This window comes from Phyllopteryx taeniolatus, chromosome 12, assembly GCF_024500385.1.
Source record: "Phyllopteryx taeniolatus isolate TA_2022b chromosome 12, UOR_Ptae_1.2, whole genome shotgun sequence".
In the NCBI taxonomy this organism is placed as follows: Eukaryota; Metazoa; Chordata; class Actinopteri; order Syngnathiformes; family Syngnathidae; genus Phyllopteryx; species Phyllopteryx taeniolatus.
In genome coordinates this window covers 20,485,680-20,513,096 of record NC_084513.1, presented here as the reverse complement: position 1 = coordinate 20,513,096, position 27,417 = coordinate 20,485,680, and the positions used below count along the sequence as shown (strand labels likewise).

Sequence of the window (27,417 nt, the reverse complement as noted above, 5' to 3'; positions counted from 1 at the left end):
ACTAAATAACTCAAACGTCCCGAACAAAACACACATTTTGTTCTTTTCTTGAATTTGATTACAAAAAAAAAAATCGAGCGTGCGGCGTTTAAATATCCAAGATTTCATTTCGTCTAATAGTCTTAATAGCAACGTAGTGAGCCAAGCAATCGGTGTAATGGCTTTTATTGTTTCTTTTCAAAATATTCTTGCATTGGGATGAAATAGATTTAGACACATTAGAAACCAGACACACAAGCTAACACATGCTGTACATCAAAAGTCGGCAGTCTGGTATTGCATGAGCTTGTCATCTAAAATCATGTCGTACATTTATTATTAATAGTAGTGCAGGAATGGTATGTTATCACACGCACACATACTGGCATTCGTTATAATCATTGGAAAACGCTTGTACGGGGTTCATTCGGCGCCATGTTTTTTTTTGTAAGTGGCCAGCGAGCCCTCTCAGATGGAAGCGTCGCCATCACAGTCCTGCGACGATGTGGTTTATCAGTGCTCAACTTCCCGTGTGCTCTTTTGTTCATGTTTCCCTCTACGAGCATGCAGCTAATTGGTCACACTGATACAGTGTTATCTACATTTACATCGACGCTGGATTAAGTCAGGTACTTGCTTTTGCCAGATATTTTTTTTTCCCTTCCAAAGCAGGCACGGAATGTCCTCAAAGAAATATTGATCAATGAGTTACAATCTATTGAATCTAAAGGTCGAGGAGAGACAAAATCATGCCAGCGAGACTGCGCAGTGTGAGCTTGTGCTTTATAGGCACGGTGGTGCTTTGAGCTAAATGCTAACATTAGCATGCTGAGATGCTCACGACGACGACACGTCAACCGAATGTCCGATGCATCTGCAACTACCAAACGTGTAGCGGCTGTGCCTTGACATACGAGTTTAATTCAGAGGGGATAAGGGATGGACAAACGGTGACTCTGGACCATCGCGCGAGTCCCACGATTAACTGCCGAAGATGGTCACGGAGGCCTTTGACTTTTTGACTGTGCTGTAGCCTCCTGGAGCTTCCCTCATTCACATTTAGTAACCTTTTGAAAATGTTGAGTAGGGCTTCCCCCATCCAAAGCGAGATGTCCAATCACCGCTCTCTGCTTCCACCAATGACAGCAGTTCCAAAAATGGCTGACAGGAAGAAACATTTTTATTTTTATTTTTTTAAAATAAACTTCCAAACAACTATTTAAACTACAAACTGTGAACATTTCAGGGGGAAAAAAAACAATTGTTAGTAGGTGAAATTAAATTGGGCTCATTACTTTTTGACTGCCCCTCGTTTTTGTGTGTTTGACAGTTTGTCCCATCCAATCAACAGCTGCAAGTTCCTCGGCTAATGTTGCTCTCATTGTCCGCATGTGAGGGCATTACTACCATTATTATTTTTCACTTCACTTGAGCAGCAACGTATTTGAAGCTTGAACCCAAAAATAATAATAATAATCCACCAAGCAAGTTGGGGCACTGGTAAGTCAAGGTACCGCTGTATTTGCATTTGCCGTAGGTGCTTTGCTATTGTGTTAAAGAGCTTCTTGGAAATGGAAAGCTAGCTCGCTAGCTAGCTATCTCAACGGTGAAAAACAGACACGTTCACTCATTGTACTTGCAAGTATGTGCTTCAAAGCAGAGGTGGCTTGCTCACGGGGGTGCCTTCGCTACCATTTGTCAGTGCTTTGACTCATGTCTTGTATTTATTTAAAAAAAAAAAAAAAAAGGCCGTGTCAGCCATAGTTAGCTAGATGTTAAAAATGATTTTTTTTTTTCCTCGTCTTGCTGTTCAGTGTAGTTCTGTGTTCTGAGGTAGTCTCAGCGCTGTAACAGCCAGCAGAGCAATTTAGCGAGATCTGTGCGTGAAAGAGACTCCAAGGGAGAAAAAAAAATAAAAATAATAATAATAATAACAATTAGCATCCCGCCTTGCTGGGTTTTGGGTAAATGGCAGAGACAGAAAAATACGTTCTTCTGTTATGGCGCCGATGCACCACTTTGTGCTGATGTCGTCACACATCTCAATCTATCGCGCATAGTTGCGGCAATATTCAGCCTTTAGTGGTTAATGCAGAAAAGGCAAAGACGGATCAATCCCAGGTTCTTCTGTTCCGGCTCTGACGTTGTCACACATCCACACAGCAAAAGCTAAACTCGAAACAACAATGCATCTCTGAAATGAAGACAAAATATAAAGAATAAAGACCCCCGATGGGACGATCTGAAACACATTTATATAATTCCAAGTTGTTGTTGCGACTTTCAGCTTGTCCCATCAGGATACTGTAGTACAAATGCGCTAGTTTTAAGACATCGCGGGAGGTTTTTGAGGCTAGCTACGTAGTGAAGTTTTCCTCTTCAATTGGCAGAGAACGTTGCTTAAATGAAGCCCAGTTTTTGCAGTGTGGGAAGGGCACACAGATGCGGCAATAACCTGCCTTCCATGGGTTCTGCTTAAAAAACAACAACAAATGTTTGCGAGATCTCAGTGCGAAAGACTCGTGTTTGGTTCCCAGACGAAACCGAGTGGTACAACAGGGTCCAAATACAAGCCAGATGGCGTTTTACTCTTCCGAGCTGTACTGTACCGCCTGTTTGGAAACACGTCTCGTGTTTGTAATCCATCCGGGCTCACGCGGTGCATGTGGTGCACTTGCGCATGCTGGACCTCAGCATGAGCGTACACTCCTGGGGCGCTTCTGGATTTTCGATCATGCGCTGCCACAGTCGCCGCTCCTCCCCGTACGAGTCCATCCAGTCCACCTCGTTCCCGTAACTTGTGCCTGGAGGCGAGGAGTAGAGAGAGAGAGAGAGAGAGAGAGAGAGAGAAAAAACCACACAACATCTTTATTGTGTTACGGGGGTGATGTGAACTGATTAAAGTGACTTATAACACATCAGGCCATTGATCAAATGTACTGTAGGAACCGAGTCAAACTCTATGATTACATTTTTAGACTTTGATACAGTATGTTGCTTTGAAACTTCACACAAAGATTGAAGCTGGACGCATGTTCTGAACTCCTGTTTCCATTCCGGAGTCACATTGGCGAGAACAAAATGCTGCCTGCGAGAGTTGTGCATGGAATTAATATGAATAAATAATAGCTTAGATTTATGTGCAGTAGCAAAGTGACAGCCGTCCGTTCATTTTCGCTAAGTTTACGTCACAATAAAAACAAAAAATATTTCAACCCTCCCGTACAATCCACCGTGTCTTAAATCATTCCCTATCATCTAATGTGCGCATAGATAATCGAACGTAAAAGTGTTATTTAGCTTTTTTTTTTTTTTTTTTTTCCCCATTGTTGGACAAACTTGCAAACTTGTTTCCTCAAGTTTTTTTTAAAACCGTCACATGGGTCCTTTGTAGATGAGGTTACATTTATTTTAGCTTATTATTTACAATGATTTAACAAAGTTGAAACAAATCTAGAAGTACTTGCGACATTGTTTATTTGACATCCAGGCACTGTAGTGTTTACGTACATAAGTGCCAATAGTTTCTAATTTTATTCTTGAAAAATAATGAAGCAATTCGAGGGGAAAAAAAGCTAAATGAATGTACGAAATATGACAGGACTCTGGATGACGTAAATACTCGGTGGGCCGGATTGAAGAACGGAGCCTGCCTTCTGTATCCCCCTAACCCTAAACCTTTGCCCCCCTCTGCATTGAACTGTCGCCGTCTCGCGCCCACCTGTTCCAGCCCCCAGCCTGACTCCGCCCAGGAAGACATTGCTGGCCAGGGCCTCCTTGTCCCACACGGTGAGCTCCAGACACACGTTGTCGAGGTCTCCTGGCTGCAGACCGCAGTAGGTGAAAGTGTGGTTCCACTGCGGGTTCACCGTGCGACGCTCCACCGCCGTCTTGTGCTTAGTGGACTTCTTGCTGTCCGGCAGGAGGTAACTACACACGGTAACATGCACGGTAACTGACTGATTGCGACAGCCATAACGCGGTTATGCTCTCACCCTTTGACGAAAGGATCAGACGTTCCTCCGGACTTGACAGCAGTTAATTTTTGGCCCCCTTGACGAGCAGCTCAACCATGCCCCCTTTGGGTGGTGTGAAGGTGCTCTTCTTCTTGCCTTTCAGGAAGCCTTTCTTGACTGCAGGAAGCCGACAGACTTTTTTTTTAGCACCCAACAAATACAATAAAACAAACAATATTTGGCACATGCTTCCTCGCGAAAGCGCCCACAATGGGTCACATTGCCAACGCGTCCGTTGTTTGAAGGCCCCTTCAGCTCACTGCACACATTTTCACCAGGATTTAGGTCTGGGCTCGGGTTGGGCCCATCCCCAAATGTTCTTACTTCTAGTACTGTAGTTGTGAATATACCTTGTACTTGGTCCAGAGGCAGCATGAGGTTCTTCTCTGCAGGAATGTACTTCAATACCACGGTCAGTTCTCCTTTGTACTGCACGGTGGCCTCCATGCTGTTCTCCAGCTGCGCAAACACGTCGTCACTCGTATGTTTTGCACTTTGCGAAGGGAGAAGACTTGAGGAGTGGAGTTGGCTACCTTGGGCTGCAGAGCGAACCACTCATCTAATTGGGAATCGAACTCCCAGGAGTCAAAAGTCAGCTCCGCTTCTCCGAGGAAGCTGTTGTGCCCGAAGCGGTCGTGGTGCCACACTGACACTTGCAGGGTACGCGCTTCCAGCTGCGAGTGGCTGATCACATACTACACCAACGAAGAAGATGCCAGTCAGCGTTGAATCGAACTAACGCGATATGTGGATGAAATGCGCACACCCTCAGGTTCTCGTTAAAAACAGGATTGATGCTGTTGGCCTTGACGCTCGTCTTCCTCTTGCTCTGGCGCGACATGTCCGGCAGCAGGTACGTCTTCACGTACCTGTCAGGAAACACACACGCTCGCTATTTCTTTTTGTGTGTGCGATCTGATTGTGGCTTTCTAAAAGTGACGACTTCCAAAATGCTTTATGTTTAATCGTCAGGTTTTTTTTATCATGGCCAAAGTTTTGCTGCGTCACTCAAACCTCAAAAGTCGAGGTTGGACAATTCTGAACTTGATCACGCAAAAGTGGGAAACTTTGCTTGGCGTCATGCAGAACTTCAGTTAGTAATGTACTAACCCCAATCCTAACCCTACTTTAACTGCAACCACTAACCATAACCAATAACTCTAAACCTAATGCTAAGCCTAAACACTAATCCTAACCCATAACAACCCCTAACCTGATCCTGACCACTCACACTAACCATAACCCATCACCCTAACCATGAACCATCAAACTTAACTATAACCACTAAAAACCGTATACCTTACCATTGAACCCGACTCTAACACTAACCATAACCCGCGAAATAAACCCTAACCACTGAACCTAATCCTAAACCACTAACCCGATCCCCGACCAGAACTATTAAACCTAGTCACTAAGCCCAACAGTAACGCCTAACCTGAACGACTAACCGTCAAAGCTAACCATAACCACTCAACCCACTGTGGGCTTGATGAACCAAGACCTCCAAGAGTGCAAATTGGGTGTTTGCTCTTACAGCCTGCGCGCGCTGTTGGCGGACATTTTGCACGTGATCTACTAAGATTGCCATCTTTTCAATTGCGTGTTTACTCACGCTAAGCGATTGTGCGACTGCAGTTGGCAGCAGGCGTAAAAGTGGTGGCGACTGCTGTTTTTTTGTTTTTTTTTAAGAGAATGCTGTGCTTTAAGTGGCTCTCATGGTTTTCACCATAGGCCATTATGGAGAGCACCTCAAGCGCAACATGGAAGTTCGAAGTGTCGGAATTGGCAGCGATCGTGGAGGAGGCAAACAAACAATGACTGGGTTACTGCAAAGAAATCTATCTGATCTGGAGAAGCCAGTTGGTTTGTTTAACCCTCACCCCAACCTTAAACCTCAGCACTAACCCTAAACATGAACCCCAACGCCAGCTTAATAATACGGTCGAGTATTTTGTTGCCAACACGTCATTGACGGAAACAAATTGAGCCTTCTTATGCTAACATAACATTAATAGTAAAATTGTTTGTGCGTGTGTCTCACGCGTCAGTGCGTTGCCTCCTCTCGTCCCCCGTGGCCAGATTGCGACACTCTTTGACCAGCACGTTGAGGGCGCCCCGTCTTGTAGCTGTAGCTGATGTTCAACAGGATCTCGCCGCTGATGCGGGCGTTGCCGTAGTCGCCCGTCTCGCTGTACATGCTCATCATACTGCTGATGCTACTCTGGTGGGCGCAGACAAGAGAGGCACAGGTCCGTGTTGGCCCGAGAGGTCGCCGAAGGGCGGGAAAGAGGAGCGACGGTGAGGTGAGTTCATTGACGCCTTCAAGTTGCTCGGTACATTTTGAACAGGAAGACATTCATTTTGGAAACTTTCATGCTGTTCGGGTCAAATGTAACGTATGTAAAGGTTAAAGAAACTATTTAGATACACTACGACAATGTCAAAGTTCAGCGTCAGGGTCTGCAGTGTTTTTCTTTTTTATTAGCTTCGCATGCACTATGAGTTGGGGGGGGGGGAAGTGGAGCAGGGAGCCTTACTGTCTCAGCGTCCGAGTCGGGGACATTGAGGAAGGCCCACCTCCTCTCTGAGGCAGGAGGGGAAGACTAGCGCAGGGTTAGGAAGAAAAAAGAGAGAAAGAATAGAACTCAGCCTTTTGGACGTGTTAGTAGAAGAGACAGAAACTAAGCACAAGCAACCCCCGGCACCGCCATCAGCCCGTCGGGGCTGCGGAGATCGCCGGCAGCGCGTCCACAAACGACGTGACGCTCGGTTACCATGGCGATTATCAGAAGCAAGCCACCGAGATTACAGCTCATCCGGAATTGGCCGCGGAATCGGCGCGAGCGCACATAATCACATCGAAGGCCACTTCCTTCCTCCTTCGTATGAATCAGAAGACATTTCGTCCATAAACATTGTTGTGGAAAAAGTCTTAAGAAAGAAATGAAATCCGAAAGGGGGCAAACTCTTTTTTCACACCACCGCATTTACATTGACGTTATTGTCACAAATTGAAACATTATTCAAGTACTGCTTTTATTGTCCTATATTTAAGCGCAGTGTTAATGTTCAAAGTGTGCCAACTGTTACAGTGGCTCACAATAATATGAAATATACTTTAGGAATAGAATACAGTATTTGATGTGCATTTTATGTTGGTCTTGGTGGTGGTACTGGGAGAGCTTCGTATTTTGCGAGGCGGTACTTGGCGGAAGACGTTTGCGAAGCACTGCTCAAGTTTGGGCGGTGCAGCACTGTTTGCGTTTGCCTTCCACTCTGACATCTCGCGCCTGATCCGGTTCTTTGTGTTGTGTGAGTGTGAGTTGGATTTCCCCCTGAGAGACAATCATGAGTATAATAAATGAAATTACAACTTTCAAAAAAAGAAAACCTATTTCTTGTGATATTGTAACTTTACAGCTTTTTTATAATTGTATGTGACTATTTTGCTATTTGTCTACTTCATAATATTAGGTCCTGTGTGTTGGTTACGATGAACCACATAGTGCACACACGCACACCCTCAACAAACGTATCTGTAAGGTGTGTATAACTGTGGGACACGCCACAATAAATGTTATCATATCATAAAACAACACTGCGGAGTTAGGTGGAAGAGTGCGTGCGTGCGTGCGTGCGTGCGTGCGTGATGCCTTAAAGCTCCCTGCCTATTTAGACAGTCAACACACACAACAGGTGTTGCACACACCCAGCGACCATGCACATGTTTGCACAGCACCACGAGGTTGCATACATACACGTGCTGTTAGTGCCAGTTCAAAAGAGGTGGCGCCGTTACCGTGGACACGGCGTTGCCGAGGCGGCGTCCGGCCGTCCGGCTGTGGGCCGACATCAGGGCGTCGATGTCTTCCTCGGCCTCCTGGTCGGAGAACTCCTGCGGAACCGTCACATCGAATGAGAAGACAGAGAGAGATGGCCCCTAGGCAGTTGGCCACTGCAACGGTGTGTGTGTGTGTGTGTGTGCGTGCGTGCATTTAGTCAACTTCCATAAAGTCAATGAGACGGGCCAGGACACTGTGTGATTATTTCTTGGCCTGTTTGGCAATTACTGTGCGCAACCCCCTCAGGCTGTAGACTGAGCACACTCACCATTCCCTCAAAACAAAACAAAAATGCAATTGCATTTGTTGGGAATGGAACTAAAGATATAATACATAAATCATGAAAGGAGTCCGATAGGTGTCTCGGTTGGAAAATAAAAGAAGTACAATTTCCAAAACATGCATTTTAGGTAAATTGAAGACTGAATTCACAATAGGTGTCAGTGTGGCTGTGAATGGTTGCTTGTCTGCATGTTCTGCATTGAAAATGGATGGATTGATGGATGAATGGGGAGGGTGGGCGGGAATCATATGGATAATAACACATTTCAATGGAAATGTCTAATGTACTCCAATAATTGTCAAAGCTTAAAGGTTATTAAATAAAATACTATAAAACAGGAAGAATCCTTTAGCCTTAAAATTATAGTAACATATATACATTTAAATAATATTTAAAATGGTCAAAAAGTGTCAAGCATCAGAAATAGTTGAATAAAACAAACATAACACGCCGTCTGGAGTCATTAAATATAATTGTAATAAATTCTGTAAATGTTCTGTAATGTGATCCAAAAAGTGTCAATGGTTTATCAAATACATACAAGTAATGCCATCCCCATATAATTACAGTGGGAGGAAAAATTATGTGAACCCTTTGCAATTTCTTGAATTTCTGCATAATGTGATCAAAACATTCTCATTCTGTGGACAGGAAACCAAAGTTGAATTGTTTGGGAGGAACACACGTCATGTGTGCAGGGAAAATGGCACAGCACACCAACATCAACACCTTATCCCAAATGTGAAGCATGGTGGAGGGAGCATCATGATATGGGGGTGCTTTTCTACCTCAGGGCCTGGACAGATTGCTATCATCAATGGAAAAATGAATTTGATCAAGTCTATCAAAATAGGAACTTGAGGCCATCTGTCCAACAGTTGAAGCTCAAAATAGATTGGGTGTTGCAACAAAACAATGATCCAAAGCATAGAAACAAATCGACAACAGAATGGCTTCATAAGAAAAAAATGCGTGTTCTGGAGAGGTCCAATCAAAGTCCCGACCTCAATGTGATAGAAATGCTGTGGAATGACCTCGAGAGCAATTCACACCAGACATCCCAAGAATGTTTTGCCCCAAATGCATCCTGTACGTCTGATCTGCAACTACAGGAAATATTTGGTTGCGGTTATCACTACCAAAGTAGGTCAACCAGTTATTACATGCAAGGGTTCACTTACTTTTTCCTCCCTGTCCTGTGCTTGTTTACATGTTAATCGTGGTGGCAAAGTGAAGCCTGGTGAGGCATCGTACACTTTCCACATTACGGTGGTCAGCCTGACAATGTAGCCATGCCAACTTACTGTCTCATTGAGGCCGGGCACAGAGCGGCTTCTGAGGCTGAAGGTGTCGTCACTGTGTTCTGAACTCGCAGCCGATAGGTCCATCTCGGAGCGACTGTGATCTGATTGAGAAGACAAGAATAGACTGAGCCTTTATTATAAATATCGAAATCAAAGAATGCAAAAATATCTATGTGCAATGGTGCCTTGAGATAAGAGTTCAATTTGTGCGCTAAAAGAGGACTTCAAAAAGATGTGCTATGACAGCTGCTTGGACAGAATTGGTGGCGTATAAATATAAGTGAAATGCGCAGATGCGACCTTTTACAACCTCTTTTATAGACAGCTGGGGTTACTTAGGAACTATGCACACTTCATAGCAGCAGCTGTTACTGGAGGGGATACAAGTGTCAGTTTAACTATGCGTTTATTACGGTGCTTGTAGCCTGCGCTGCATCATTTGAGAGCTGTTTCTAATAATAATAATAATAATAATAATAATAATGAAAACGTGTATGGGATCTCATTAGACTGCGTTTACAGTACCAACCTGACGACACCGAAGCCCGGGACACGGAAATGGTCGGAGCACCGTCGCCTCTCCCGTGATTCCCTGAGGCTTTCTTCTCAGGCGCGCTGCCGCTGGAGTGGAAGCTGCAAACGCTCTCGGCTCCGTCCGGCTACACAAACAAGGCGGCCGTTCAAATCGATGAACCGGGACGGCTCCACGATCGTGTGTGTGCATGTGGATGCGTTAGCTAACCCTGACCCTCCGGTTGCTGCTGGCGGTGGAATATCTGTCGGGAGTTTCGGAACGTCGGTTGTTGAGCGCGGTCGGCGCGCCGGAGGGGTCCAACGCCGAAGTGACTTTGCTGAAAGACACAAGAACGGAGGACGTCGTAAAATGCCACTTCTATGATCAAAACGTTGTGTTTGGCGTGATAGGAAGAGTCAGACGTTGAACCTCGGCCTAGTTGTGGTTCGGCATTTGCAAATTCACCGATTGGCAGATTTATTTAGTTTTGATTAATTTATTTATTCTCTGTTATTCACCGGAAAACTCGGGGTCAATGACTCACTAATGTTTGCTCGGTCCCTAACCCCCGCAAATAGAGGGTTTCCCTGTATTTTTTAAACATGTTTGTGTGACACCTGTCCTCAGCTAAGATGTGCCCAAGCCCTGGCTCATAGGAAAGCAGCAATTAGTGTCAAGGAAGTATGTTGACGTGACCCATCTCGGCTGAGAGACTGACATCGTTGTGTGTCAGGGAGGAGCTAAGTTTAGCCTGGGTTGTTAGTGGAGTCTTTGCCTCAGTTTTTTTCAACATCTATTTTTAAAGGCAGTGTTTTGAAATGGGTTTGCAACAAAATCTGTTTTGTGTGCACCTAATGTTGACGCCATTTTCGACACACACCTGTTTGCATGATAATCCGGAGCGGAGCGAACGCTTCGCACGCTGCGAGCGTCTCCGTCCGAAGCGGATTTGACGTTGAGGCCGCCGACGCCGTTTTCTGACCTCAAGTGTCTGCTGCCCACTTTATCCATCCTGATCCTCCTGCACAGGGCAGATGTACATTTATTTTTGTAAGAAAATTGTTTGCAGAAAACTATATATATATTTGAGCTTATTCCAAACAAATGTCTTCAGTCTTACCCTCTCTTTCTCAGTCCATCCACAACACGTTTGGAAGTCCTGCTGGATTTCGGCGTCTCGGACGGCCCCGCCTCAGGACGGAGCGTCAACTTCTCCGGGGACTTTCCATCCTCCGCGGCTTGGGATCGCACACACGGAGGACGGATGCGGCGGTTTCGAAAAGGCCCGACACGGCGCCAAGTGCATGAGTCAAACTCACCTGTCGGGCTCCTCAGGATTGTTTGCTTAACCACGTCACTGCTCAACAGTTTGTGCTCAAAACGCTTCGATCGCTCCTCCAGGAACCACTCGCCCGTCACCACCTTCAACTCCCTGCACCCGCGATGGAAACAACAAGCTCAACGTGTCCGCATGCACACACATACTGTGTGAGAAATTCCCCTTTTGTAGTGTAATTAAGGAAACAATCTTGTCTTTATGGGTTTTTTATTTCCCAGAAGCTACGCAGACAGCTGTGGTAGCCCGCTTGGGAATGTCCTTGGATAACACAAACAATGAGATCTCAGAGAAGGTACACCAGAGATATGGAACAATGAAAGAATACATTGTGAAGGAAAGGAATTTCGCCAACTCAATCCACACAAAGTAGTCGTCGACACTTACGAGATCTTCGCGCACACGTTACACCTCCACCGGCGGCGCTTGGGAGTGGAGACGCGGCACTCGCTGCACACGCGCAGCTGGCACTCGTCGCATAGCTCGCCGCGGTCGAAGATTAGGCCCAGCGTCTTGACGCAGCGAGCGCACCGACGCTCCGCCGACTCCCGCGGCGGCCGGGAGCCTTTGCGTTTGATCTCCAGCAGCTCGTTCTTCAACTTCCTGTTGGGGAGAGCGCAGCAACGTGACAGCTGGACGCCAAGCGAGATGAAGACCACCAACGAACATTCTCAGCCCGTGCTCACGTCGTCTTGTAGTGACGTGTGCGCCGTAACCGATTTACGTAAATGGCCTATGTATGAATTTATTGTCCAGTGAGCGAAGGATGGAAAGGAAGATGGATAGGAACGGCGTTAGCTTCTACGCTAGCAGTTAGCCCACCACGACAACCGAACTTCTGCATGCAGGCCAAGCCGCCCCGCTTGCGCCTCTTTCGGCTTGAGCCGCTAAGCGAGACCACTGCTTCGTAGGTCGCGCTCCGGACGACGTAAACATTCATGAGCGTCGTAGTTCCGAACTCAAAGTCAATGATCGTAATTTCAGCAAGCGCTGGCGATCATATGCGGATATTGACTCTTTTTTGGTGTTGTAGGCGAAGAATTTTCGGTTTGACTGTCACGAGCCGATGCAGCAGCAGTCGCTTGGCTAGCCGTTGGCGAACAGCGCGCCGCTGAATCAGAAGACTCTTGTTACCGTTTTTTTAATATCGGATCTATCGGTGCGACGTCATTTTTTCCAATATTGCTCCGATAATTATCAGTCCTGACAGTTACCGTGCATCCCTAAAGTTTGAAGTTCTATGAACTTTTGGTTAGGCCATTAGAATTTTCTGGTACTAAAAGGTTTGGAGCAGATATGAGCGACACAGGAGACTCCAGGTCAAAGGTTCCTGAATCGCTCCAAAGTACTACTGCCAAAGCGAGGTCATATTTGAGCCGTGATAAACTTTTACCTCAATTTCCAGTAAATTTTTGTTCCTGGTACTTGTGGTCCCTTGCCCGGACGCGGTCCACCGGGGCCCGTCTCAGGAACGAGACCTCATCCCAAAGGTTCCTGAACCTCTCAAAAATACAAGCAGGAACTTCTTTTGGCCCAGATGAATTACTCCAGAACAAAATTTACACAATACTCCTTTTGGTGCAAATTGATCATCTGAATTTCCACCTAAAGTTTCAGGAACATTTAGTTCTTATAACTTATATTCATAACTGATCGCAGTGATTGTACTATACAAAAGGATCAAACTTGGGAATTCAACATAGGGATGTGGAACCCCAAAAATACGGTATTGCAGTAGGAATTATTTTCACTCCATTTTCATAATAATTGACAAAATTCTTCCCAACCCCATACCACCACATTGTCGTCCTATGAGTCCGATTTTTTTGCGCGCGGGCCGTATGTTTGACACCCCTGCATTGGCTTGACAGCGAGACGAACATTCTCACCGTATCCTCTTCTCCTCTCGCTTCCTCAGCTTCTCGTCCTTCTGCAGCACCTTCAGGATGCTGTCTCGCTCGTGCTCCAGCAGGAAGGAGAGGTTCAGGTCATCGGCCGACTCCATCGCTGCCTCGGGGCTACGCGCAGGCGGCGGAATCGGCCCCGCGGGGACGCCGCATGAAGGTAGACGCCTCTGTTTCCATTGCTTTAAGCTTCACATGGTTGTCCGACCTTCTGCAGGGGAAAAATCAGTCGCATTTAGCTGTAATTTGCAAGAATGAAAATCCCGATTTGATGTGCTTGGCCTTTTCAGGTGTGAAATGATGATATAGGAATATGATGGCTGTCAGAGCATCTCGGATTTTCCACGATACTGCACTCACTATTGTAGGGCTGGGGAACCCGCAACGTTAGACGCACAAAACGTATTGAGGACAATGGCAGAAAATACACACACACACAGTGCATCTCAAAGAACAACACCCCACTAATGGGCTTCCGCGTCTCGACTTGATTGCGAGCAGCTTTGCCATCCCGTGAGAACGCTTTCCTTTCATCCCCTGCAATCCTTTCCGTCCTGCTTGCTTTCCTCCTCTCTCGTTCCTCCGCTCGTCTCGCCAATTAGGAAGGCGCGTGGCTACGTTACCAACGATCGCGCTGCCTCCTCTTGAGCTGAGCTGCAGCTGCGCTCTGATCAATGAGGAGATTTTCTTTCACCTCTAAGTCGCCACGGAGGGAATTTCAAGTAGGAAATAAACAATCGGTAGTCTTCAATTGCACCTTACGGCTTTGAACCTTTTCTCGGCCGCTCGCATGTCTTTCCTCATTTCTATCTGAACTTGAATTCTTGGCAGTTGGCACTTCTAACACGTGTGCAGTGCCGCGGGGCCCCACCCCAAGGTTCCTGGAGCCACTCCATAGAACTAGCCCTCGAGCGGGGTCTTCTTTGCCTCACTGCCTATAATGACCCTTTTGTCACCGACTTGAAGGCTGAGCAGGGGAGGGGACACGCGTGTGCCCCTTTGGAATTCGTTGAGCGCGGGTCAGCCATGTTCACATGCAAACGGTAGGGCGGCACCGCTAATCTGACAGTGTCATCTTTGTGAAGGCTTTATTTTTACGTACAGTGATCTCATTTGATTGACAGTTTTCAGTATTAAGAAGGTGGCGCCGAAGACTTCCTCCTGACTAATCAATGCAGGAATTTGTGACCAATAACCAGCAGGTCTTCGCAACCCAGCCAGAGACCCGAACGCATGCACATAACTGTATACGGTACATACACACACAGGGACATTGAAGTGTTGAAAACATTCAAAATGCATCGCCATCGGTTCCCGCTAAATCGAGTCTGCGCGACACCCGGCGGTCGCCTTTGCGTCTCCGGTGCACGCGGTGCACGCTCAAGACTCCAAATTGCAAACACTCGGACATGCAATGACAGTTGTACGGTAACATCAAAACTGTTTCTTGTCAACCGTTTAGGAGGATTTCCTACAAAACATAACAGACCAGTGAGTAGAAAAGTGATGTTTCATTATGAGCTACTTGAAGCTTTACTTTTTTGAAAATCAGCCGTCACTACTTCTCATATTGACCTTTTTTACCTGGGACAATTGACCTCCTATTGATGCTGCAAAATGAGAGACAAAGATGTGATACATCACAACATTGCTCATTTGGACTAGCCCTAGTATAGCTATATGATGTTGCTGTATGGGAGATAACGATACGACATCCACGTATTCCAATTTTGATATTTTGTACCAGCCCTAGTATTGATATACGATGTTAGCGTATCGGTGCTGAACTGCAGCGTGAGACATACAGTACTGATGTTGGTGTATAGATATCATGAGAAGTAACAATGTGATACAGTATTTGGCAATAATGATTTCCATTCCTGGTATGAATACATCATCATGTCGGTGTGTTGATACTGTAGAAGGAAGGTCATGATGTGATCTATAACAATATTGCTATTTTGTACCATCCTTTTTATATACAGCTGACGTTGGTGTATTAGTAGTGTAAAAAAAAAAAAGAAACTTCACTATTGTGTACCAGCACTCGTAACGATTTCTGATGTCGGTGTACCGCGAGACGTAATGCAATATATGACGATGCTGATATTTTGTAGCATTTGTACTACCAATATGTAATGGTTCGTTTCAGTTTCCAATTGAAAAGAGAAGCTATGAATGACGACGTTGCCCTCTGAGCTGGTTTTAAGGAAGTGAAGCAAGACTGGAACCGTTATCGCAACGGTACATCTCTGTGCACTTCGGCCGCTTCCTGTGCTCCCTATTAGTTTGCCATCTGTCTTCTTCTTCTCGTTGTATATACACACACAAAAGGCCGGCCTCGGTAAACTTGATTTTTTTTTTAGTGTCTCTGATCATGAGCCATCAGCTGGCTGATGTGCCCAACCCAAAAAAAAAGGCTTGCTCTCCTTTATCACATCGCACCTGTCGGCCTTTTTTTTTTTTAAAAAGATCTCTCAAGGCCCTCAGGCTGCTCCTGCACGTCCCCGCTGGAAAACAAGAAGGGGACAAACACAAAACCTCCTGCCTCCGAGGGGCCGTTTGTTTGACATTGTTGACATCGGCACAAGATTCAAACGCCGTTGTGTTGGAGAGTGAAAATGAAACAATTCCACTTTGTTTTGCTCCCATGTGATCAAGCTCGGATATGCGTCACTCCCGTCTAACTATGTCGCCAGATGCAATCGGATATCGTCACCGACGATGTAGTGATTCACTCGCCTGACTTTGGTATTGCTTTGGTGCCAAGGAAATAGTGTCCGTTAAAGTGAGTTGAGGAGCTTCATTTTGACAAAACTAGTGCTCTGCCGCCATTTTATGCTCTCGAGATGCCAAGGAACTATATTGACATGAGTTGAGAAGCTTCATTTAGACAAAAGTGGTTATTTCCTGCCATCTTGCGCTATCAATAGGCAATTCAATATCTCAGTCCCTGTCCGTCGCAAATAATAATAACTTTACTTTCAACTAAACAAGCCCAGATTTAACACCGACTACGAAAATAAGTAGTCAATCGAGACGGGGTCATCATGATTTCAGTATACGTACTGTATACTTTTTGTAACATTTTTGTTTTCATGGTACAGCGCTATTTCCATACGTCAAATTATAATTATGAATAAATCTCAGCTATAGGAATGCAGGCTGTTCAAAAGGGCAGTTTTGGATAGTGCCCCTTTTTATGTTCTGCTTCATCGCCAATGAAAATGCTTATTACACCCGTTTGTGAACAGGCATTCATTCAAGTCAACTTGATTTGTATAGCCCTTAATCGCAAAAGAGTCTTAAAGGTCTTCAAATGCCCACAGTTGGCAAAGATTGATGACTTTTTGGTTTGTTTTTTCCCCCAATCTCAAAGAAATGCACTTTTTTGTTTCGTCGTCGTAGCTGCGTCAACGTGCGGCCTTTCTGCGACTTCGTCGTCCTCGCGTGAACCCGCCTGAACTCGTCCCCTTAAGGGCTCGTTTGTGTCCTTACGGCTACTAATTAAAAGCAAAGAGAGGGCGGCGCCGGCTCAGGAAATGAGTGCCAGTCCACCCCCCCGCCCAAAAAAGGAGCAGCAGAAGGAGAGGCGGGGGCCGCAGGAAGGGGAATGCATGATTGCTTTAGTGGCTGCGATCAGCAGATGGGAAAAAGTAATGGGCACACCACCGTGCTCAACATCGACTTGAAAACGCGAGTCAGTGCTCTGATTTCGGTCACAAAAGCACTTGAAGGCATTCTTTACAAAAATGATGATTTTCAAGCAGCACGAGATAGCGTTTTTTATATTTTCAAATCAGCCGTTTTGTTACAACTACGCCAATAACATAATGACATTTCTTGTCCGAGCCATACGAGAATCAAGCTGTGATGTTTTTCGAGAGAGACATTTTTGGAGAAAATGTTGTAATATTGCCCAAGTATATTTATAGGTTTATATTTTGTCAAAAAAAAAAAATATACAAGTTATGAATGTATGGTTATATTTTTTTTCAAAGTCAGAACATTACAAGAATAAAATAAAATGGTTTTCTTTTCGAGGACAGTTGTAATGTTCAAGAATATTGTAAGGTTTCTTTCTTTCTAGAAAGAAGTAATATTAATAGAAGTAAGGTTATGGGGGAGGGGAAATATAGAAATATAATGCAACAAAAGCCTTATTTTTTAAATGTAAGGTTATAAAGGTAAGGCTCTATTTTTTTTCTAGAAAAATGTTATAATGTCATGAGAATAAGGTCACAATTTTTCCAGAAATACATTCAGTAATACAGTATTAGGGGACTAAAATTCTAATTTGCCAGAATATGACATCATAATGTTACGAAAAGGTAGGTTAAAATAAAAAGTCATGTTTTTAAGAAATAAAAGTTTTTCTCGATAATTTGTAATGTCATGAACATAACGCCTTATTTTTACTATTAGAAAAAAAGTCCGAAAAGATTTTGTTTTTAGAAAATAATCTCAATAATATGAGAATAAAGATGTTACAAGAAAAATGTAATTGAGGATTTTTTTTTTAATGCAACAAAAGTCCTATTTTTTTTTTCTTAATTTCTCTAGAAGAATTCATATTTAAAAAAGTCTGAAAAAATGTTTTTATTTCTGAGAAAAAAAAAACAACTCAAAAATCTCAATTTTTTGAGATTTTTTTTCTTGAAGCAGTTTAGCATGAATGCATGTCAAACCGGCTACATGAAAACTTTTTGAATGTTTACCCGAGCAGAAAATCATTTGTTTGTTTTTTTGCTGCTGCAATACTTTGGTGCATTTTCAAGGTAAACAATTCAGTGTATTCCAGGCGGACTCGCAGCACAAGGATGTCGCTCTGCAAACTTCAGTTCGATCTTTACTGAGGAGAAGCCAAGAGGATCACGCCACATAAACAAAGCCGCAGCGGCTGCAGCGCTTGTGGTGACGAGCAGAAAGCCCTTCGGCGTCGCCCAAACACATTGCGACTGCTCCAAAACAAAAAAACAAAACAGGAAAAACAGCCAAAGCCGTCGCGATTACAAATGCATTTCCCCCAACGTACGTCACAGCGTCGCATTCATGCCGCCGTCTTCGTCATCTAAAAAGAGGTCGAGAGGTGCTCCACTCCATCCTCATCTCGCGCCGCTAAACAGTTTATATCGCCATGGCAACCACGACGTAGCGAATTTTCACTCAGGCGGTATTACGGTGACCTTGGTGGGCACTCTTGGTCATACATCTGATTTCGACATTAAGGCGGTCGCTCTTTTTAATTCAGTTTTATTACATGGCGCCAGTCATTTCATGCACTTTTCATAATGAGGATATTGTCGGGCGCCAGTCTCCGTAGACAGGAAAGCTCCTGTCGAAGGGGATTCTTTTTTTTTGTTTTTTCCAGAAAGGATTCAGTAATATGAGAATAAACTCACAATGATACAAAAAGTTACATTTGTTCTCTAGAAAAAGTTCAGTATGACAAGGAAAAAGTTGTGATGTTTTAAGAACAAACGACTTTTCTAGAAAAAAAGACGAGAAAAAAGTCATAACCGTGTGAAAATACAAATACACAAAAAAGCCATAGTAGTATGATAATCAAGTAAAATTTCATCTAGAAAAGTTGGAAATGGAGTATGAAGTTGTCGTATTCTAGAAAAAAAAGATGTGTCGTAATGTCACGAGGATGAACAAATGTTTTCTAGAAATCATTGCAAAGTTCCAAGAATGAAGTTGTAATTTCTAGAAAATGTTGACATGTTACCAAAACTAAAGTTTGATTCTTTTCTAGTAAAAAAAAAAGAAAAAGTGGTAATGATGAGGAAAAAAAAAAGTCAAAAAGTTAGGAGTCGGAAAGTTAGCAGTACAAAGTTATGAGAGAAAGAAATTGAATAAATAATTACTATTTCAAGAAGAAATTCTATTATCACTATGAGTTGTCATATTACAGAAATGAAGTCATAATATTCGAATGAAAAAGAATAAACTCATTTTTTTCGAGGAATTCTTGGAAAGTTCCCAGATGATATAGAAAAATAGTCCTATTTTCCTATAATAAAAGAATGAATTATTTTTCAAATGTTCATGACTTTAAAAAGGCACAGCGTCGGCGACTGTGTCAGCGCAGCGAGGGTGTGCGTTCGGCGGGGTGACCTCTTGAGGCGCAGAAAAGCCTTCTAAACTTCGGCCCGCTCGTATCACGTCTAAGTTGTGCCGTGGGGATCTAACGCGATTTTGGTGAATCGAGTCGCTAAAATAAAGTCATCGTTACGAGGACAAAGTGAAATGGTAATCATATTGTTACAAGGATAAACTACGAATTAGCGAAAAGTTCTCAGACTAACGTTGCAATATTATCAGGAAACGTCATAATGTTGGGGGAGGGGGGGGGGGGGGGGGGTGGAGTAAGATTTAAAGCCATAATGTTCCCACAAAACAATCCTATTTCATCTAGAAAATTCCGAAAATCATCATCATCATCATAAAGGAGTGAGGTTCCCAGAAAAAAGCCATTCAGCCTTTTCCACGTCCCCAGAAAACCCATCGGAATGAAAAGTGTAATGTTTTCAATTGGAGAAAAAAAACACTCTATAATATCATACTTTATTTATACATGTAGTAAGAACATAATTAAATACAATGTAAAGAATTAAACAGTTTGTGCATCACAATTTAGTCATTGCGGCACCTTCTGGTGTGTGCGACTTGGCCACCGGGGGCAGGATAACACAGTCAGGCAGACACAATCGAGGAAGAGTTTCACAACTTCATTCTGTATCTAAGGGTTCAATAAGGGTCAGTCAGCAGTGACAATGCTCCACTCAACGCTGCGATGACGCATCGTGCTCTTCCGCGACGACAACGGCGCCACGTCTCCGTCGAGACAAGTCAGTTGCGCCGCATTGAAAGGGAACGAGAGGAGCCGCTTTGATTGGCGGCGACTGACGTCGGCTGCAAACGCTCCCGCGGCGGCGCGGCCCGCCCACTCTGAGACCCGCCGGCCTGCGCTAGTCTACGAAATTGCCGAGAGCAATCTAGCGCAAAGTCACGCCGCCATGCCGCGCGCGATTTATGCCGGTCCCGAGTGTGAATCGATCAAACGCCTCGGGCCTCACAATTCACTCTATCTCTGCTGCTTAACAGTGAAATCCATTCATGCGTTTCAAGACTACACAAGTTGATCAAGTTCAACACGCTGGACATGAAGAAGAAGAAAACTAACGATCAAAGCGTGCATGAATCCGAAAAGGGGGGTGGGGGGACACACGGTGTCTGGCTGAGGCCGCGGAAGCTTGCGGCTGCATACCAAGCGAGCGGGGAGGCACCGGGGTGTGTGGGAGGGAGGGAAACCCCGCGCTGTATGACACAATCAGACGTGTTCGGTGCGGCAGCATCCCATGTGTCGCTGGGGAGGGGGGGGAGGGGGGGCGTTGCAGGACATGCCGACCGCGGTGAAGATGCGCTGACCTCTAGTCCACCCCCACATCCACACACATCCGGTCAAGAAGCGAGGGGAGTCCCCAGGCTTTGCAGCCCTTTTATTCCCTCGGCAGCCTGGCGCGTGCTCCACATCCGGCTCGCTCCATCCTTCGTCCCCCCCCCCCCGCCCCCCGAGCTCAGCATCCGACAGCCTCCGAGCCAGCCAGCCGCTGTGGCACAATTTTGTGCAAACGTGAAATGCACTCGTTGTTGTTTCTTTCCACACCGAGCTTCCGTTTGATTTGATAGTATATTTCTCCTCAGCCCTTATTCGAGAGCAGCAGCACGGAGCAGAGATGCCGCACAGTCACCGGGGAGCCTCGTCTACACAACTGGGTTTTCTTGGGATGTGCACAAATGCTTCATGAACAAAAAAACACGCAATTTGAATCCTTTATGAGGATCTGTTTTGACTTTTTGTTTTTGTTTTAAATCATTGTCATTATTATTTTCTGATGAATTTAACAGTAGCCTTATTTATCGCCGAGCAGTCATTCTTTCTTCACAAGGATAACAATGCGCAGTTTGTAATTATTTGTAAATAAATACAAAATCAATTATATACATTTGAAAATAAACAATTGCACTATTAATTGAAATTTTTTTTTTTTTTTGGGGGGGGGGGGGGGGAACTCATAAGATCACTGCAACTCTGCATCACTCGCACTCAGCAGTGAACGTGCACCTGTTATGCCATCATGGAACGTGCTGCAGCGTTCCGACAATCATCCCGAACCGAATCCATTTGACGCTGGAAAGTTGACACTAGTATCGCCTCACGATCCACATGCACCACCATCACCACCATCATCATCATCATCAGCAGCAGCAGCAGAAGCAGAAGCAGAGGCAGAGGCAGAGGCAGAAGCGGCCGTGGCGAGAAAATGGGCTCTTTTGCTGCATTGCACCTGTGCAAAACCGCCGAACTTTCCCCGGTCCCACCGGTGACCGAGCGCGGACGTGATCGCGCCCCTCCTCTCATCCACCCGTCACGAGAGTGGTGGTGGGGGGGGGGGGGGGGGGGGGGCGAGAGTAACAAGTCGAAAGCAGCTGCCATATGTCACTGACACAACACCAGCGTGTTGTTTTTATTATTATTATTATTATTATGATGATGATGATGATGATGACGATGATCTCTCGCGCGTTTTGACCCGCCGGGAGCGACACGTCTTACCCGAAGGGACGGCGAGGGGGCGGAGAGCGACGCCGGCAGGAGAGCTCCGAGGGCCCGAGGGACGCGATCGTGCTCGTCCGGGTGTCGGTGACCGTGCGGGGGGTTGTTCTTCTCGGCGCGCCTCGGTGTGCACTGTGGGAGGACACGCATCCACTGGAAGGGTGTTTCGACAGGAGGGGGCGTGGCGTGCGTGTGCGTGCGTGCGTGCGCTTGGGAAGCCATAGTTGGAATAAAAATGAGGATAATAACAATCATGTTCTTTTTGTTTGTCTGTTAAAATAAAGAAGGTCACCCAGATATTAGAAACGCCTCTTATATTAGGTTTAATTATTATATTTATCTTAAGTGGTCGTCTTGACCACCACAATGCAACCCACTCTTCAGTGACTATAAGTGACGTTTTACTTTTATATTTCTGTATGTTTTTGTTTTTTTTAACGTTTACCTATGTACACGCCGGAGAATATTCTCCTTCATCCGGGTCATTTCATTCCCAGGGCATTCGAATGGATCGCAACTGGACTGCTGTGGGCCCAAGCGCTTCTGAGACGGACTGACGCAAAGTGGAAAAGTGTGCTGCGGTCTGACGAGTCTGCATTTTAAATTGCTTCGGGAACTCATGGACGTCGTGTGCTCTGAGCCAAAGGGGAAAAGGACCGTCAGGATTGTGATCAGTGCAAAGTTCCAAAGCCAGCATGTTTGATGGTATGGGGGTGTGTGAGTCACTTGTGATGTATCACTATTAATGCTGAAAGGTACATACGTGTTTTGAAGCAAAATATGCTGCCATCCAAGCAACATCTTTTTCAGGGACGTCCCCGCTTATTTCGGCGAGACAATGCCGAGCCACATTCCGCACGTGTTGCAACAGCGTGGCTTGGCAGTACAAGAGTGCAAGTACTAGACTGGCCTGCCAGCAGTCCAGACCTGTCTCCCATTGCAAATGTGTGCAGGTGCATTATGAAGGGCAAAATACGACAATGGAGACATCAGACTGTTGAGCAACTGAGTTTGTACACCTAGCAAGAATGGGAACTAATTCCATCTACAAAGCTTTAAGAATGAACAAGAATTAAGAACTTTATAATATCTTATCTTTGTAGTGTATTCAATATATATATATAGGTTGAAAATAATTTACAAATCATCATCTTTTTTTGTTTACGTTTTACACAATGTCCCAACTTGATTGGAATTGGGCTTTGTAAGCACAGGAGTTTAATTACTACTTCTACGTTTACCCGAGTTTTGTTTAAACAAAAGAAAGGAAAAAAATGTAAAAGAAAGTATCTGTACTTCTACAGTACAAGTACGGAGTGAGTACTGTTGGGGCCTCAGGTAGTCAACAGTTCTAATGCAGTGAATCTCAAACTTTTTACACCAAGTACTAAACAAAAAACATAATTGGCTCTCCAAGTTCCACTATAATAACCAACTTTAAAATACGGAAACCGAGTAGGCCTAAATATTTGTCAAAAATAAGACAGAAGTTGCATTCCAATGGTTGATAATATGACAAGAAAAAAAAAATTTCTTTCCCAAGAATAAAGTCCAAATTTTACGTGAAAAACAATACATAATCATAATAATATGACAAAAATACATATAACAAAGTTGTGATATTGTTGTAAAAACAACACGCTAGGATTTGTAGGAATAAAGCCAAAATATTACAAAAAAAATCTAAACTTATCTGAGACCAAAGGGAATACTCCAATACTATATGTTAAAAGGTTATGACGAAAAAACATCTAAATTAAACAACAATAAAGTGATTATATTACATGAAACAAATGTAATGTAAGACAGTAAAGTCCAAATTTACAGGACTAAAGTCAAAATGTTATAAGCCAAAACTCAAGAATTTTAGGTAAAAAAATGACCTAAGAAATGCTTCAACTAAAAATGTATGGCATATAAAAGGTAAATAAGAAATTGTATCTAACTACAAGCAGTTCTTAAAGAATAAATGCAAATGTATTGATCTTAAAAGTTCGATACAACTGAAGTGTACTTGTGCAGTAATTCATCCACCTACCGCCAGAGGGAGTCCGCGTACCACACTTTGAGAATCACCGGTTTTAAGGTCATTGAAGTAGTGCCGGAAAATGGCCACTACGGGGCGCCGTAGCAGTGCCCGGCTGCCTAAATTTTCAGCTCGACTCTTCTTTCCTGCGCTCGTTGGTTGACGCATGCGCAAAAAGCACCAACACGACGAATCTCGACTCACCGATTGCGAGACGGCGGTGACGAGTCCGGCCACAAATGGACGAGTATAACAATGGCGACGAGGTATTTATGTTGATATGAACCGTCACGTGAAAACCCTGCGTGTTGTGATGAAAAAAAAATAAAACATTATTTGCTCGCTAATCGGTCAGCTAGAGGAGCTAAAGGGCGGTTGCGTCGCCAGGGTGGGGCGAGGCTCGCCCGACAATCGCAACACAAACGAAATGCAGTACTTTTAATCTTGTACTTTTGCTTCATCTTGGTAGAAAAAGATGGCTATACTGAATATGTTAAATTGCTTCTAAGTACTCGTAGTAGTAGTAGTAGTAGCAGCAGGAGCAGGCGCCCCTCCCCTTCCCTTCCCGTGTGCAAACAACAACAATGCTACTACAGTGTTTTTTTGGGGGGCTTGGGGGGAGGGGGGGGTACAATTATTCAGTTAGTACAGCTCATCACTAGCATTATTATTGCTAATCCAACGAATGTAGTGCACACTGCTTCCATATCCCTGCTAAGCTCCCTCTAAATATGGACAATTATATATTACATATACTGCTCGGCCAATGGCGAGCCTGGCTTTTGTTACCATGACGACCAGGGTCTTAAGAGGTCTCGTCATCTCAGTTTAATATCATTTCAAACTCTTCTTACAACATTACCTTTTTAAAAAATGGCTTTGCAGATGATTCTATTTGGAAGAAATGTTTTAAATAACCACCCAGCAGGGCAAAAACATGCACGGGGGGTTCTCTGTAACTTCCACTACGACCCAGGCTAAACTTAGCTCCTCCCTGACATACAAAGATTTGAGTCTATCACTTGTGATGTGTCACGTCAATGTGCTTCCTTGACACCAATTATTTTAGTCAGGGCTTCTTCTGGCACGCAAAAATATGCTCAGTGCTGCGAATAGAATGCAGTGTCCCCTCATCTATTCGCTACTTGTGAATTCACCTATTTGTGTTTTTTATTTACTTTATTATTTTATATATCCTCCATTTTTTCCTGAAAAATGTATATATTTGAGGTTTATGTGCTCCCGGAAACACCCGAAGATGTTACAAGATGGCACCAAGGAGCTGTGTTGAAGTGACACCTATTGACTAAGCGACAATTTTAAATGTTATCTATTTTTTTGAAGGGGGGTGTCAATTACATGCATTGTTTTTTTCGCAACAGGGCGTGTTCCCTAATTGCTGTATGTACATTTATGCGTAGCGAACCGCGAATGCACGAAAGGTCCATCCATCGATTTTCAATAGTGCTTATCCCCACGAGGGTCGTGGAAAGTTTGTATCATGTGTCCCCTTTAAAGATAATAAAATGCTAAGTGGATATGAGTTCCTCAAATCTGATTAAACCAATGTGACATTTACGTCATAATGTTATGTCCTGTTCAATAAAACTTAATTTCAAACTAATCGATTCCACTGACTTTTCACGTAGGTGGTCTTCAATGCTGACGAAGCCACGAACAACATTAAAGAGGTAAACGGAACCGCCCACTTCTTAATGATTCCAGGCAACGTTCGCCTTAATGACGCTGACACAGCAGTTGTGTGTTGTGTTGTGCGCGTGTTGACGTCGCAGTGCATCGAGGGCGTCATCGGCGGCATGGACTACAGTCAAAGCAAAGTGAACCAGTGGAGCGCCGGCATCGTGGAGCACTCTCTGACTCAGCTGGTCAAACAAGGTCGCCCCTTCAAGTACATAGGTGACTTGGCCAGCTTGCCAGCAGCGACGTTTAACGTACGGGAAGTGTATACAGCGGGTGAAGTGTGTGTGTGTGTGTGTGTGTTTTTGGCAGTTAACTGCACCGTCATGCAGAAGAGCGGCGCCGGTCTGCACACGGCAAATTCGTGCTACTGGGACAACACCGCGGATGGTGAGAGAGCAACCGTCACCTTGGATTGCTAAAGTAGTGGCATCGGGATGATGAATCAGAATCACAATCCACTTTATTTGCCAAGTATGTCAAAAACACAAAAGGAATGTGAGTGCCCCAATTTACAGTTTTCTTTTATTTTTAACTGATGAACCATACTTAATCAATTATTATTATTTTTTATTTTTTTGGTGTGTCGTGAGAATATGGCTCTCTTTTGTAAAAGTTTGCCCAGCTTTGCTTTTGATGCTCACATTGCTCAAGTCTGACGAGATTTGCTTTTGTTTGACATTTGAGACATTTTTGTTTTAGGGCTGCAGCTCACGATTATTTTAATAATCGATTCATTTGTTTTTTTGATTAGGCGATGAATCGGATTGAAAAAAAAAATAAAATAAAATAAAATCATTTCCACACCTTTATTCAAAAACAGGGCATTATTTCAGTCTGGTTTTGTCTGTAACATAAGAAAATAGGCCAAAATGTTGATCATTGTTTTGGCAAAGAAAAAGATGTTTGCAAATGTCTTATTTTGATGAAACAAAGATAATTTGCCTGCTTTTCTGATGATAAAACTATTAACATTGACTGCTTTATTATTATTATTATAATAAATGGCCTCTCGCCCGATGCTAGCTGGGATAGGCTCCAGCACGGCCGCGACCCTAGCGAGGAGAAGCGGTACAGAAAATGGAATGGAATAATCATTAATACATACTGTTGAACATTTGGACAATTTTAAGTTAAACACTGTCTATAAACTAGTAGTCGTTATCATCATAAAAACCATGGATTAATCTTTGCACCACTGCATATTTTATATATTTATTTTATTGTTGAATTTTAGGGGAAGCGGTTTGGAGGTTCCACTGTAATCAATTACAAACTGTCAAACTGCCACCATGGTCAAATCTGTATTAACTATACAGGGAATGTTCTGACTTAACACTTGAACATTTTAAAAGGCTTATAGGAAGCTAAAAAGAAGTTAAGCGCTATATGAAATCTGTTTTTCAGGAAGCTGCACAGTGCGATGGGAGAACCGCACCATGTACTGCGTGGTCAGCGTCTTTGCCGTCGCGATATAACGGCAGCGAAAACCCCGTGACCGTCCGTCCGTCCGTCCGTCCGCCCGCCTCGGAAATGCTTCCGGTATTTCTCCCGTCGGTCGAACATCCTGCCGCCGGAAGGGAATCTCGTTTTCCAGGACGGCGCCTGGAGGAGCTGACGCAATGCGAATTGAACACTTGCGTGGTGAGCCCTCAGCTCTTGTCACGCGTTTGCGACGTCTCCGTCGTTACGTTCCGACGTCGGCTTGCCTGCCCTTAACTGCGGAAAGAAACCAGTTGTTATTTATTAACTTGCATGGCTTGTTTGGTCCAAATGTGTTCAAGAAGACATCCTGAATTGCAATGTTTTGTTCCAGAATTAAATGGCCGTCTACAAAATATTGACTACTTTTGTTTTTTAACAGGTGCCATTTTAGTTCAGGACTTTTG

The 27,417-nt window shown here is 44.3% G+C and overlaps 2 protein-coding genes across 5 annotated transcripts; one reads left to right on the top strand and one right to left on the bottom strand.

Moving 5' to 3' along the window:
* Window positions 1-149: 149 nt before the first annotated feature.
* sytl5 (synaptotagmin-like 5) lies at window positions 150-21,976 on the bottom strand. The gene is given in 20 exon segments (XM_061791532.1): window positions 150-2,783; window positions 3,701-3,909; window positions 3,975-4,020; window positions 4,023-4,112; window positions 4,346-4,454; window positions 4,529-4,690; window positions 4,762-4,864; window positions 6,040-6,113; window positions 6,115-6,219; window positions 6,536-6,601; window positions 7,798-7,893; window positions 9,428-9,528; window positions 9,957-10,086; window positions 10,170-10,278; window positions 10,822-10,962; window positions 11,062-11,179; window positions 11,261-11,373; window positions 11,665-11,880; window positions 13,167-13,392; window positions 21,805-21,976. Coding segments are annotated over 19 exon segments (2,256 nt in total). The 5' UTR covers window positions 13,283-13,392; window positions 21,805-21,976; the 3' UTR covers window positions 150-2,631.
* dynlt3 (dynein light chain Tctex-type 3) lies at window positions 11,290-27,368 on the top strand. Of its 4 annotated transcripts, XM_061791545.1 has the most exons (7): window positions 11,290-11,429; window positions 13,196-13,341; window positions 22,302-22,509; window positions 25,480-25,521; window positions 25,624-25,747; window positions 25,841-25,918; window positions 26,936-27,368. In XM_061791545.1, exons 3-7 carry the CDS (start codon window positions 22,507-22,509, stop codon window positions 27,004-27,006), a joined length of 318 nt encoding a protein of 105 aa, XP_061647529.1. In that variant the 5' UTR covers window positions 11,290-11,429; window positions 13,196-13,341; window positions 22,302-22,506; the 3' UTR covers window positions 27,007-27,368. The 4 variants fall into 4 exon arrangements, 2 of the variants coding, with proteins under 2 accessions (XP_061647529.1, XP_061647528.1); XR_009791030.1 differs by lacking the exons at window positions 11,290-11,429; window positions 13,196-13,341; window positions 22,302-22,509 and adding an exon at window positions 23,973-24,096 and having other exon boundaries at window positions 25,841-26,002; XR_009791029.1 differs by lacking the exons at window positions 11,290-11,429; window positions 13,196-13,341; window positions 22,302-22,509 and adding an exon at window positions 23,973-24,096 and having other exon boundaries at window positions 25,841-26,026.
* The last annotated feature ends 49 nt before the right edge of the window (window positions 27,369-27,417 follow it).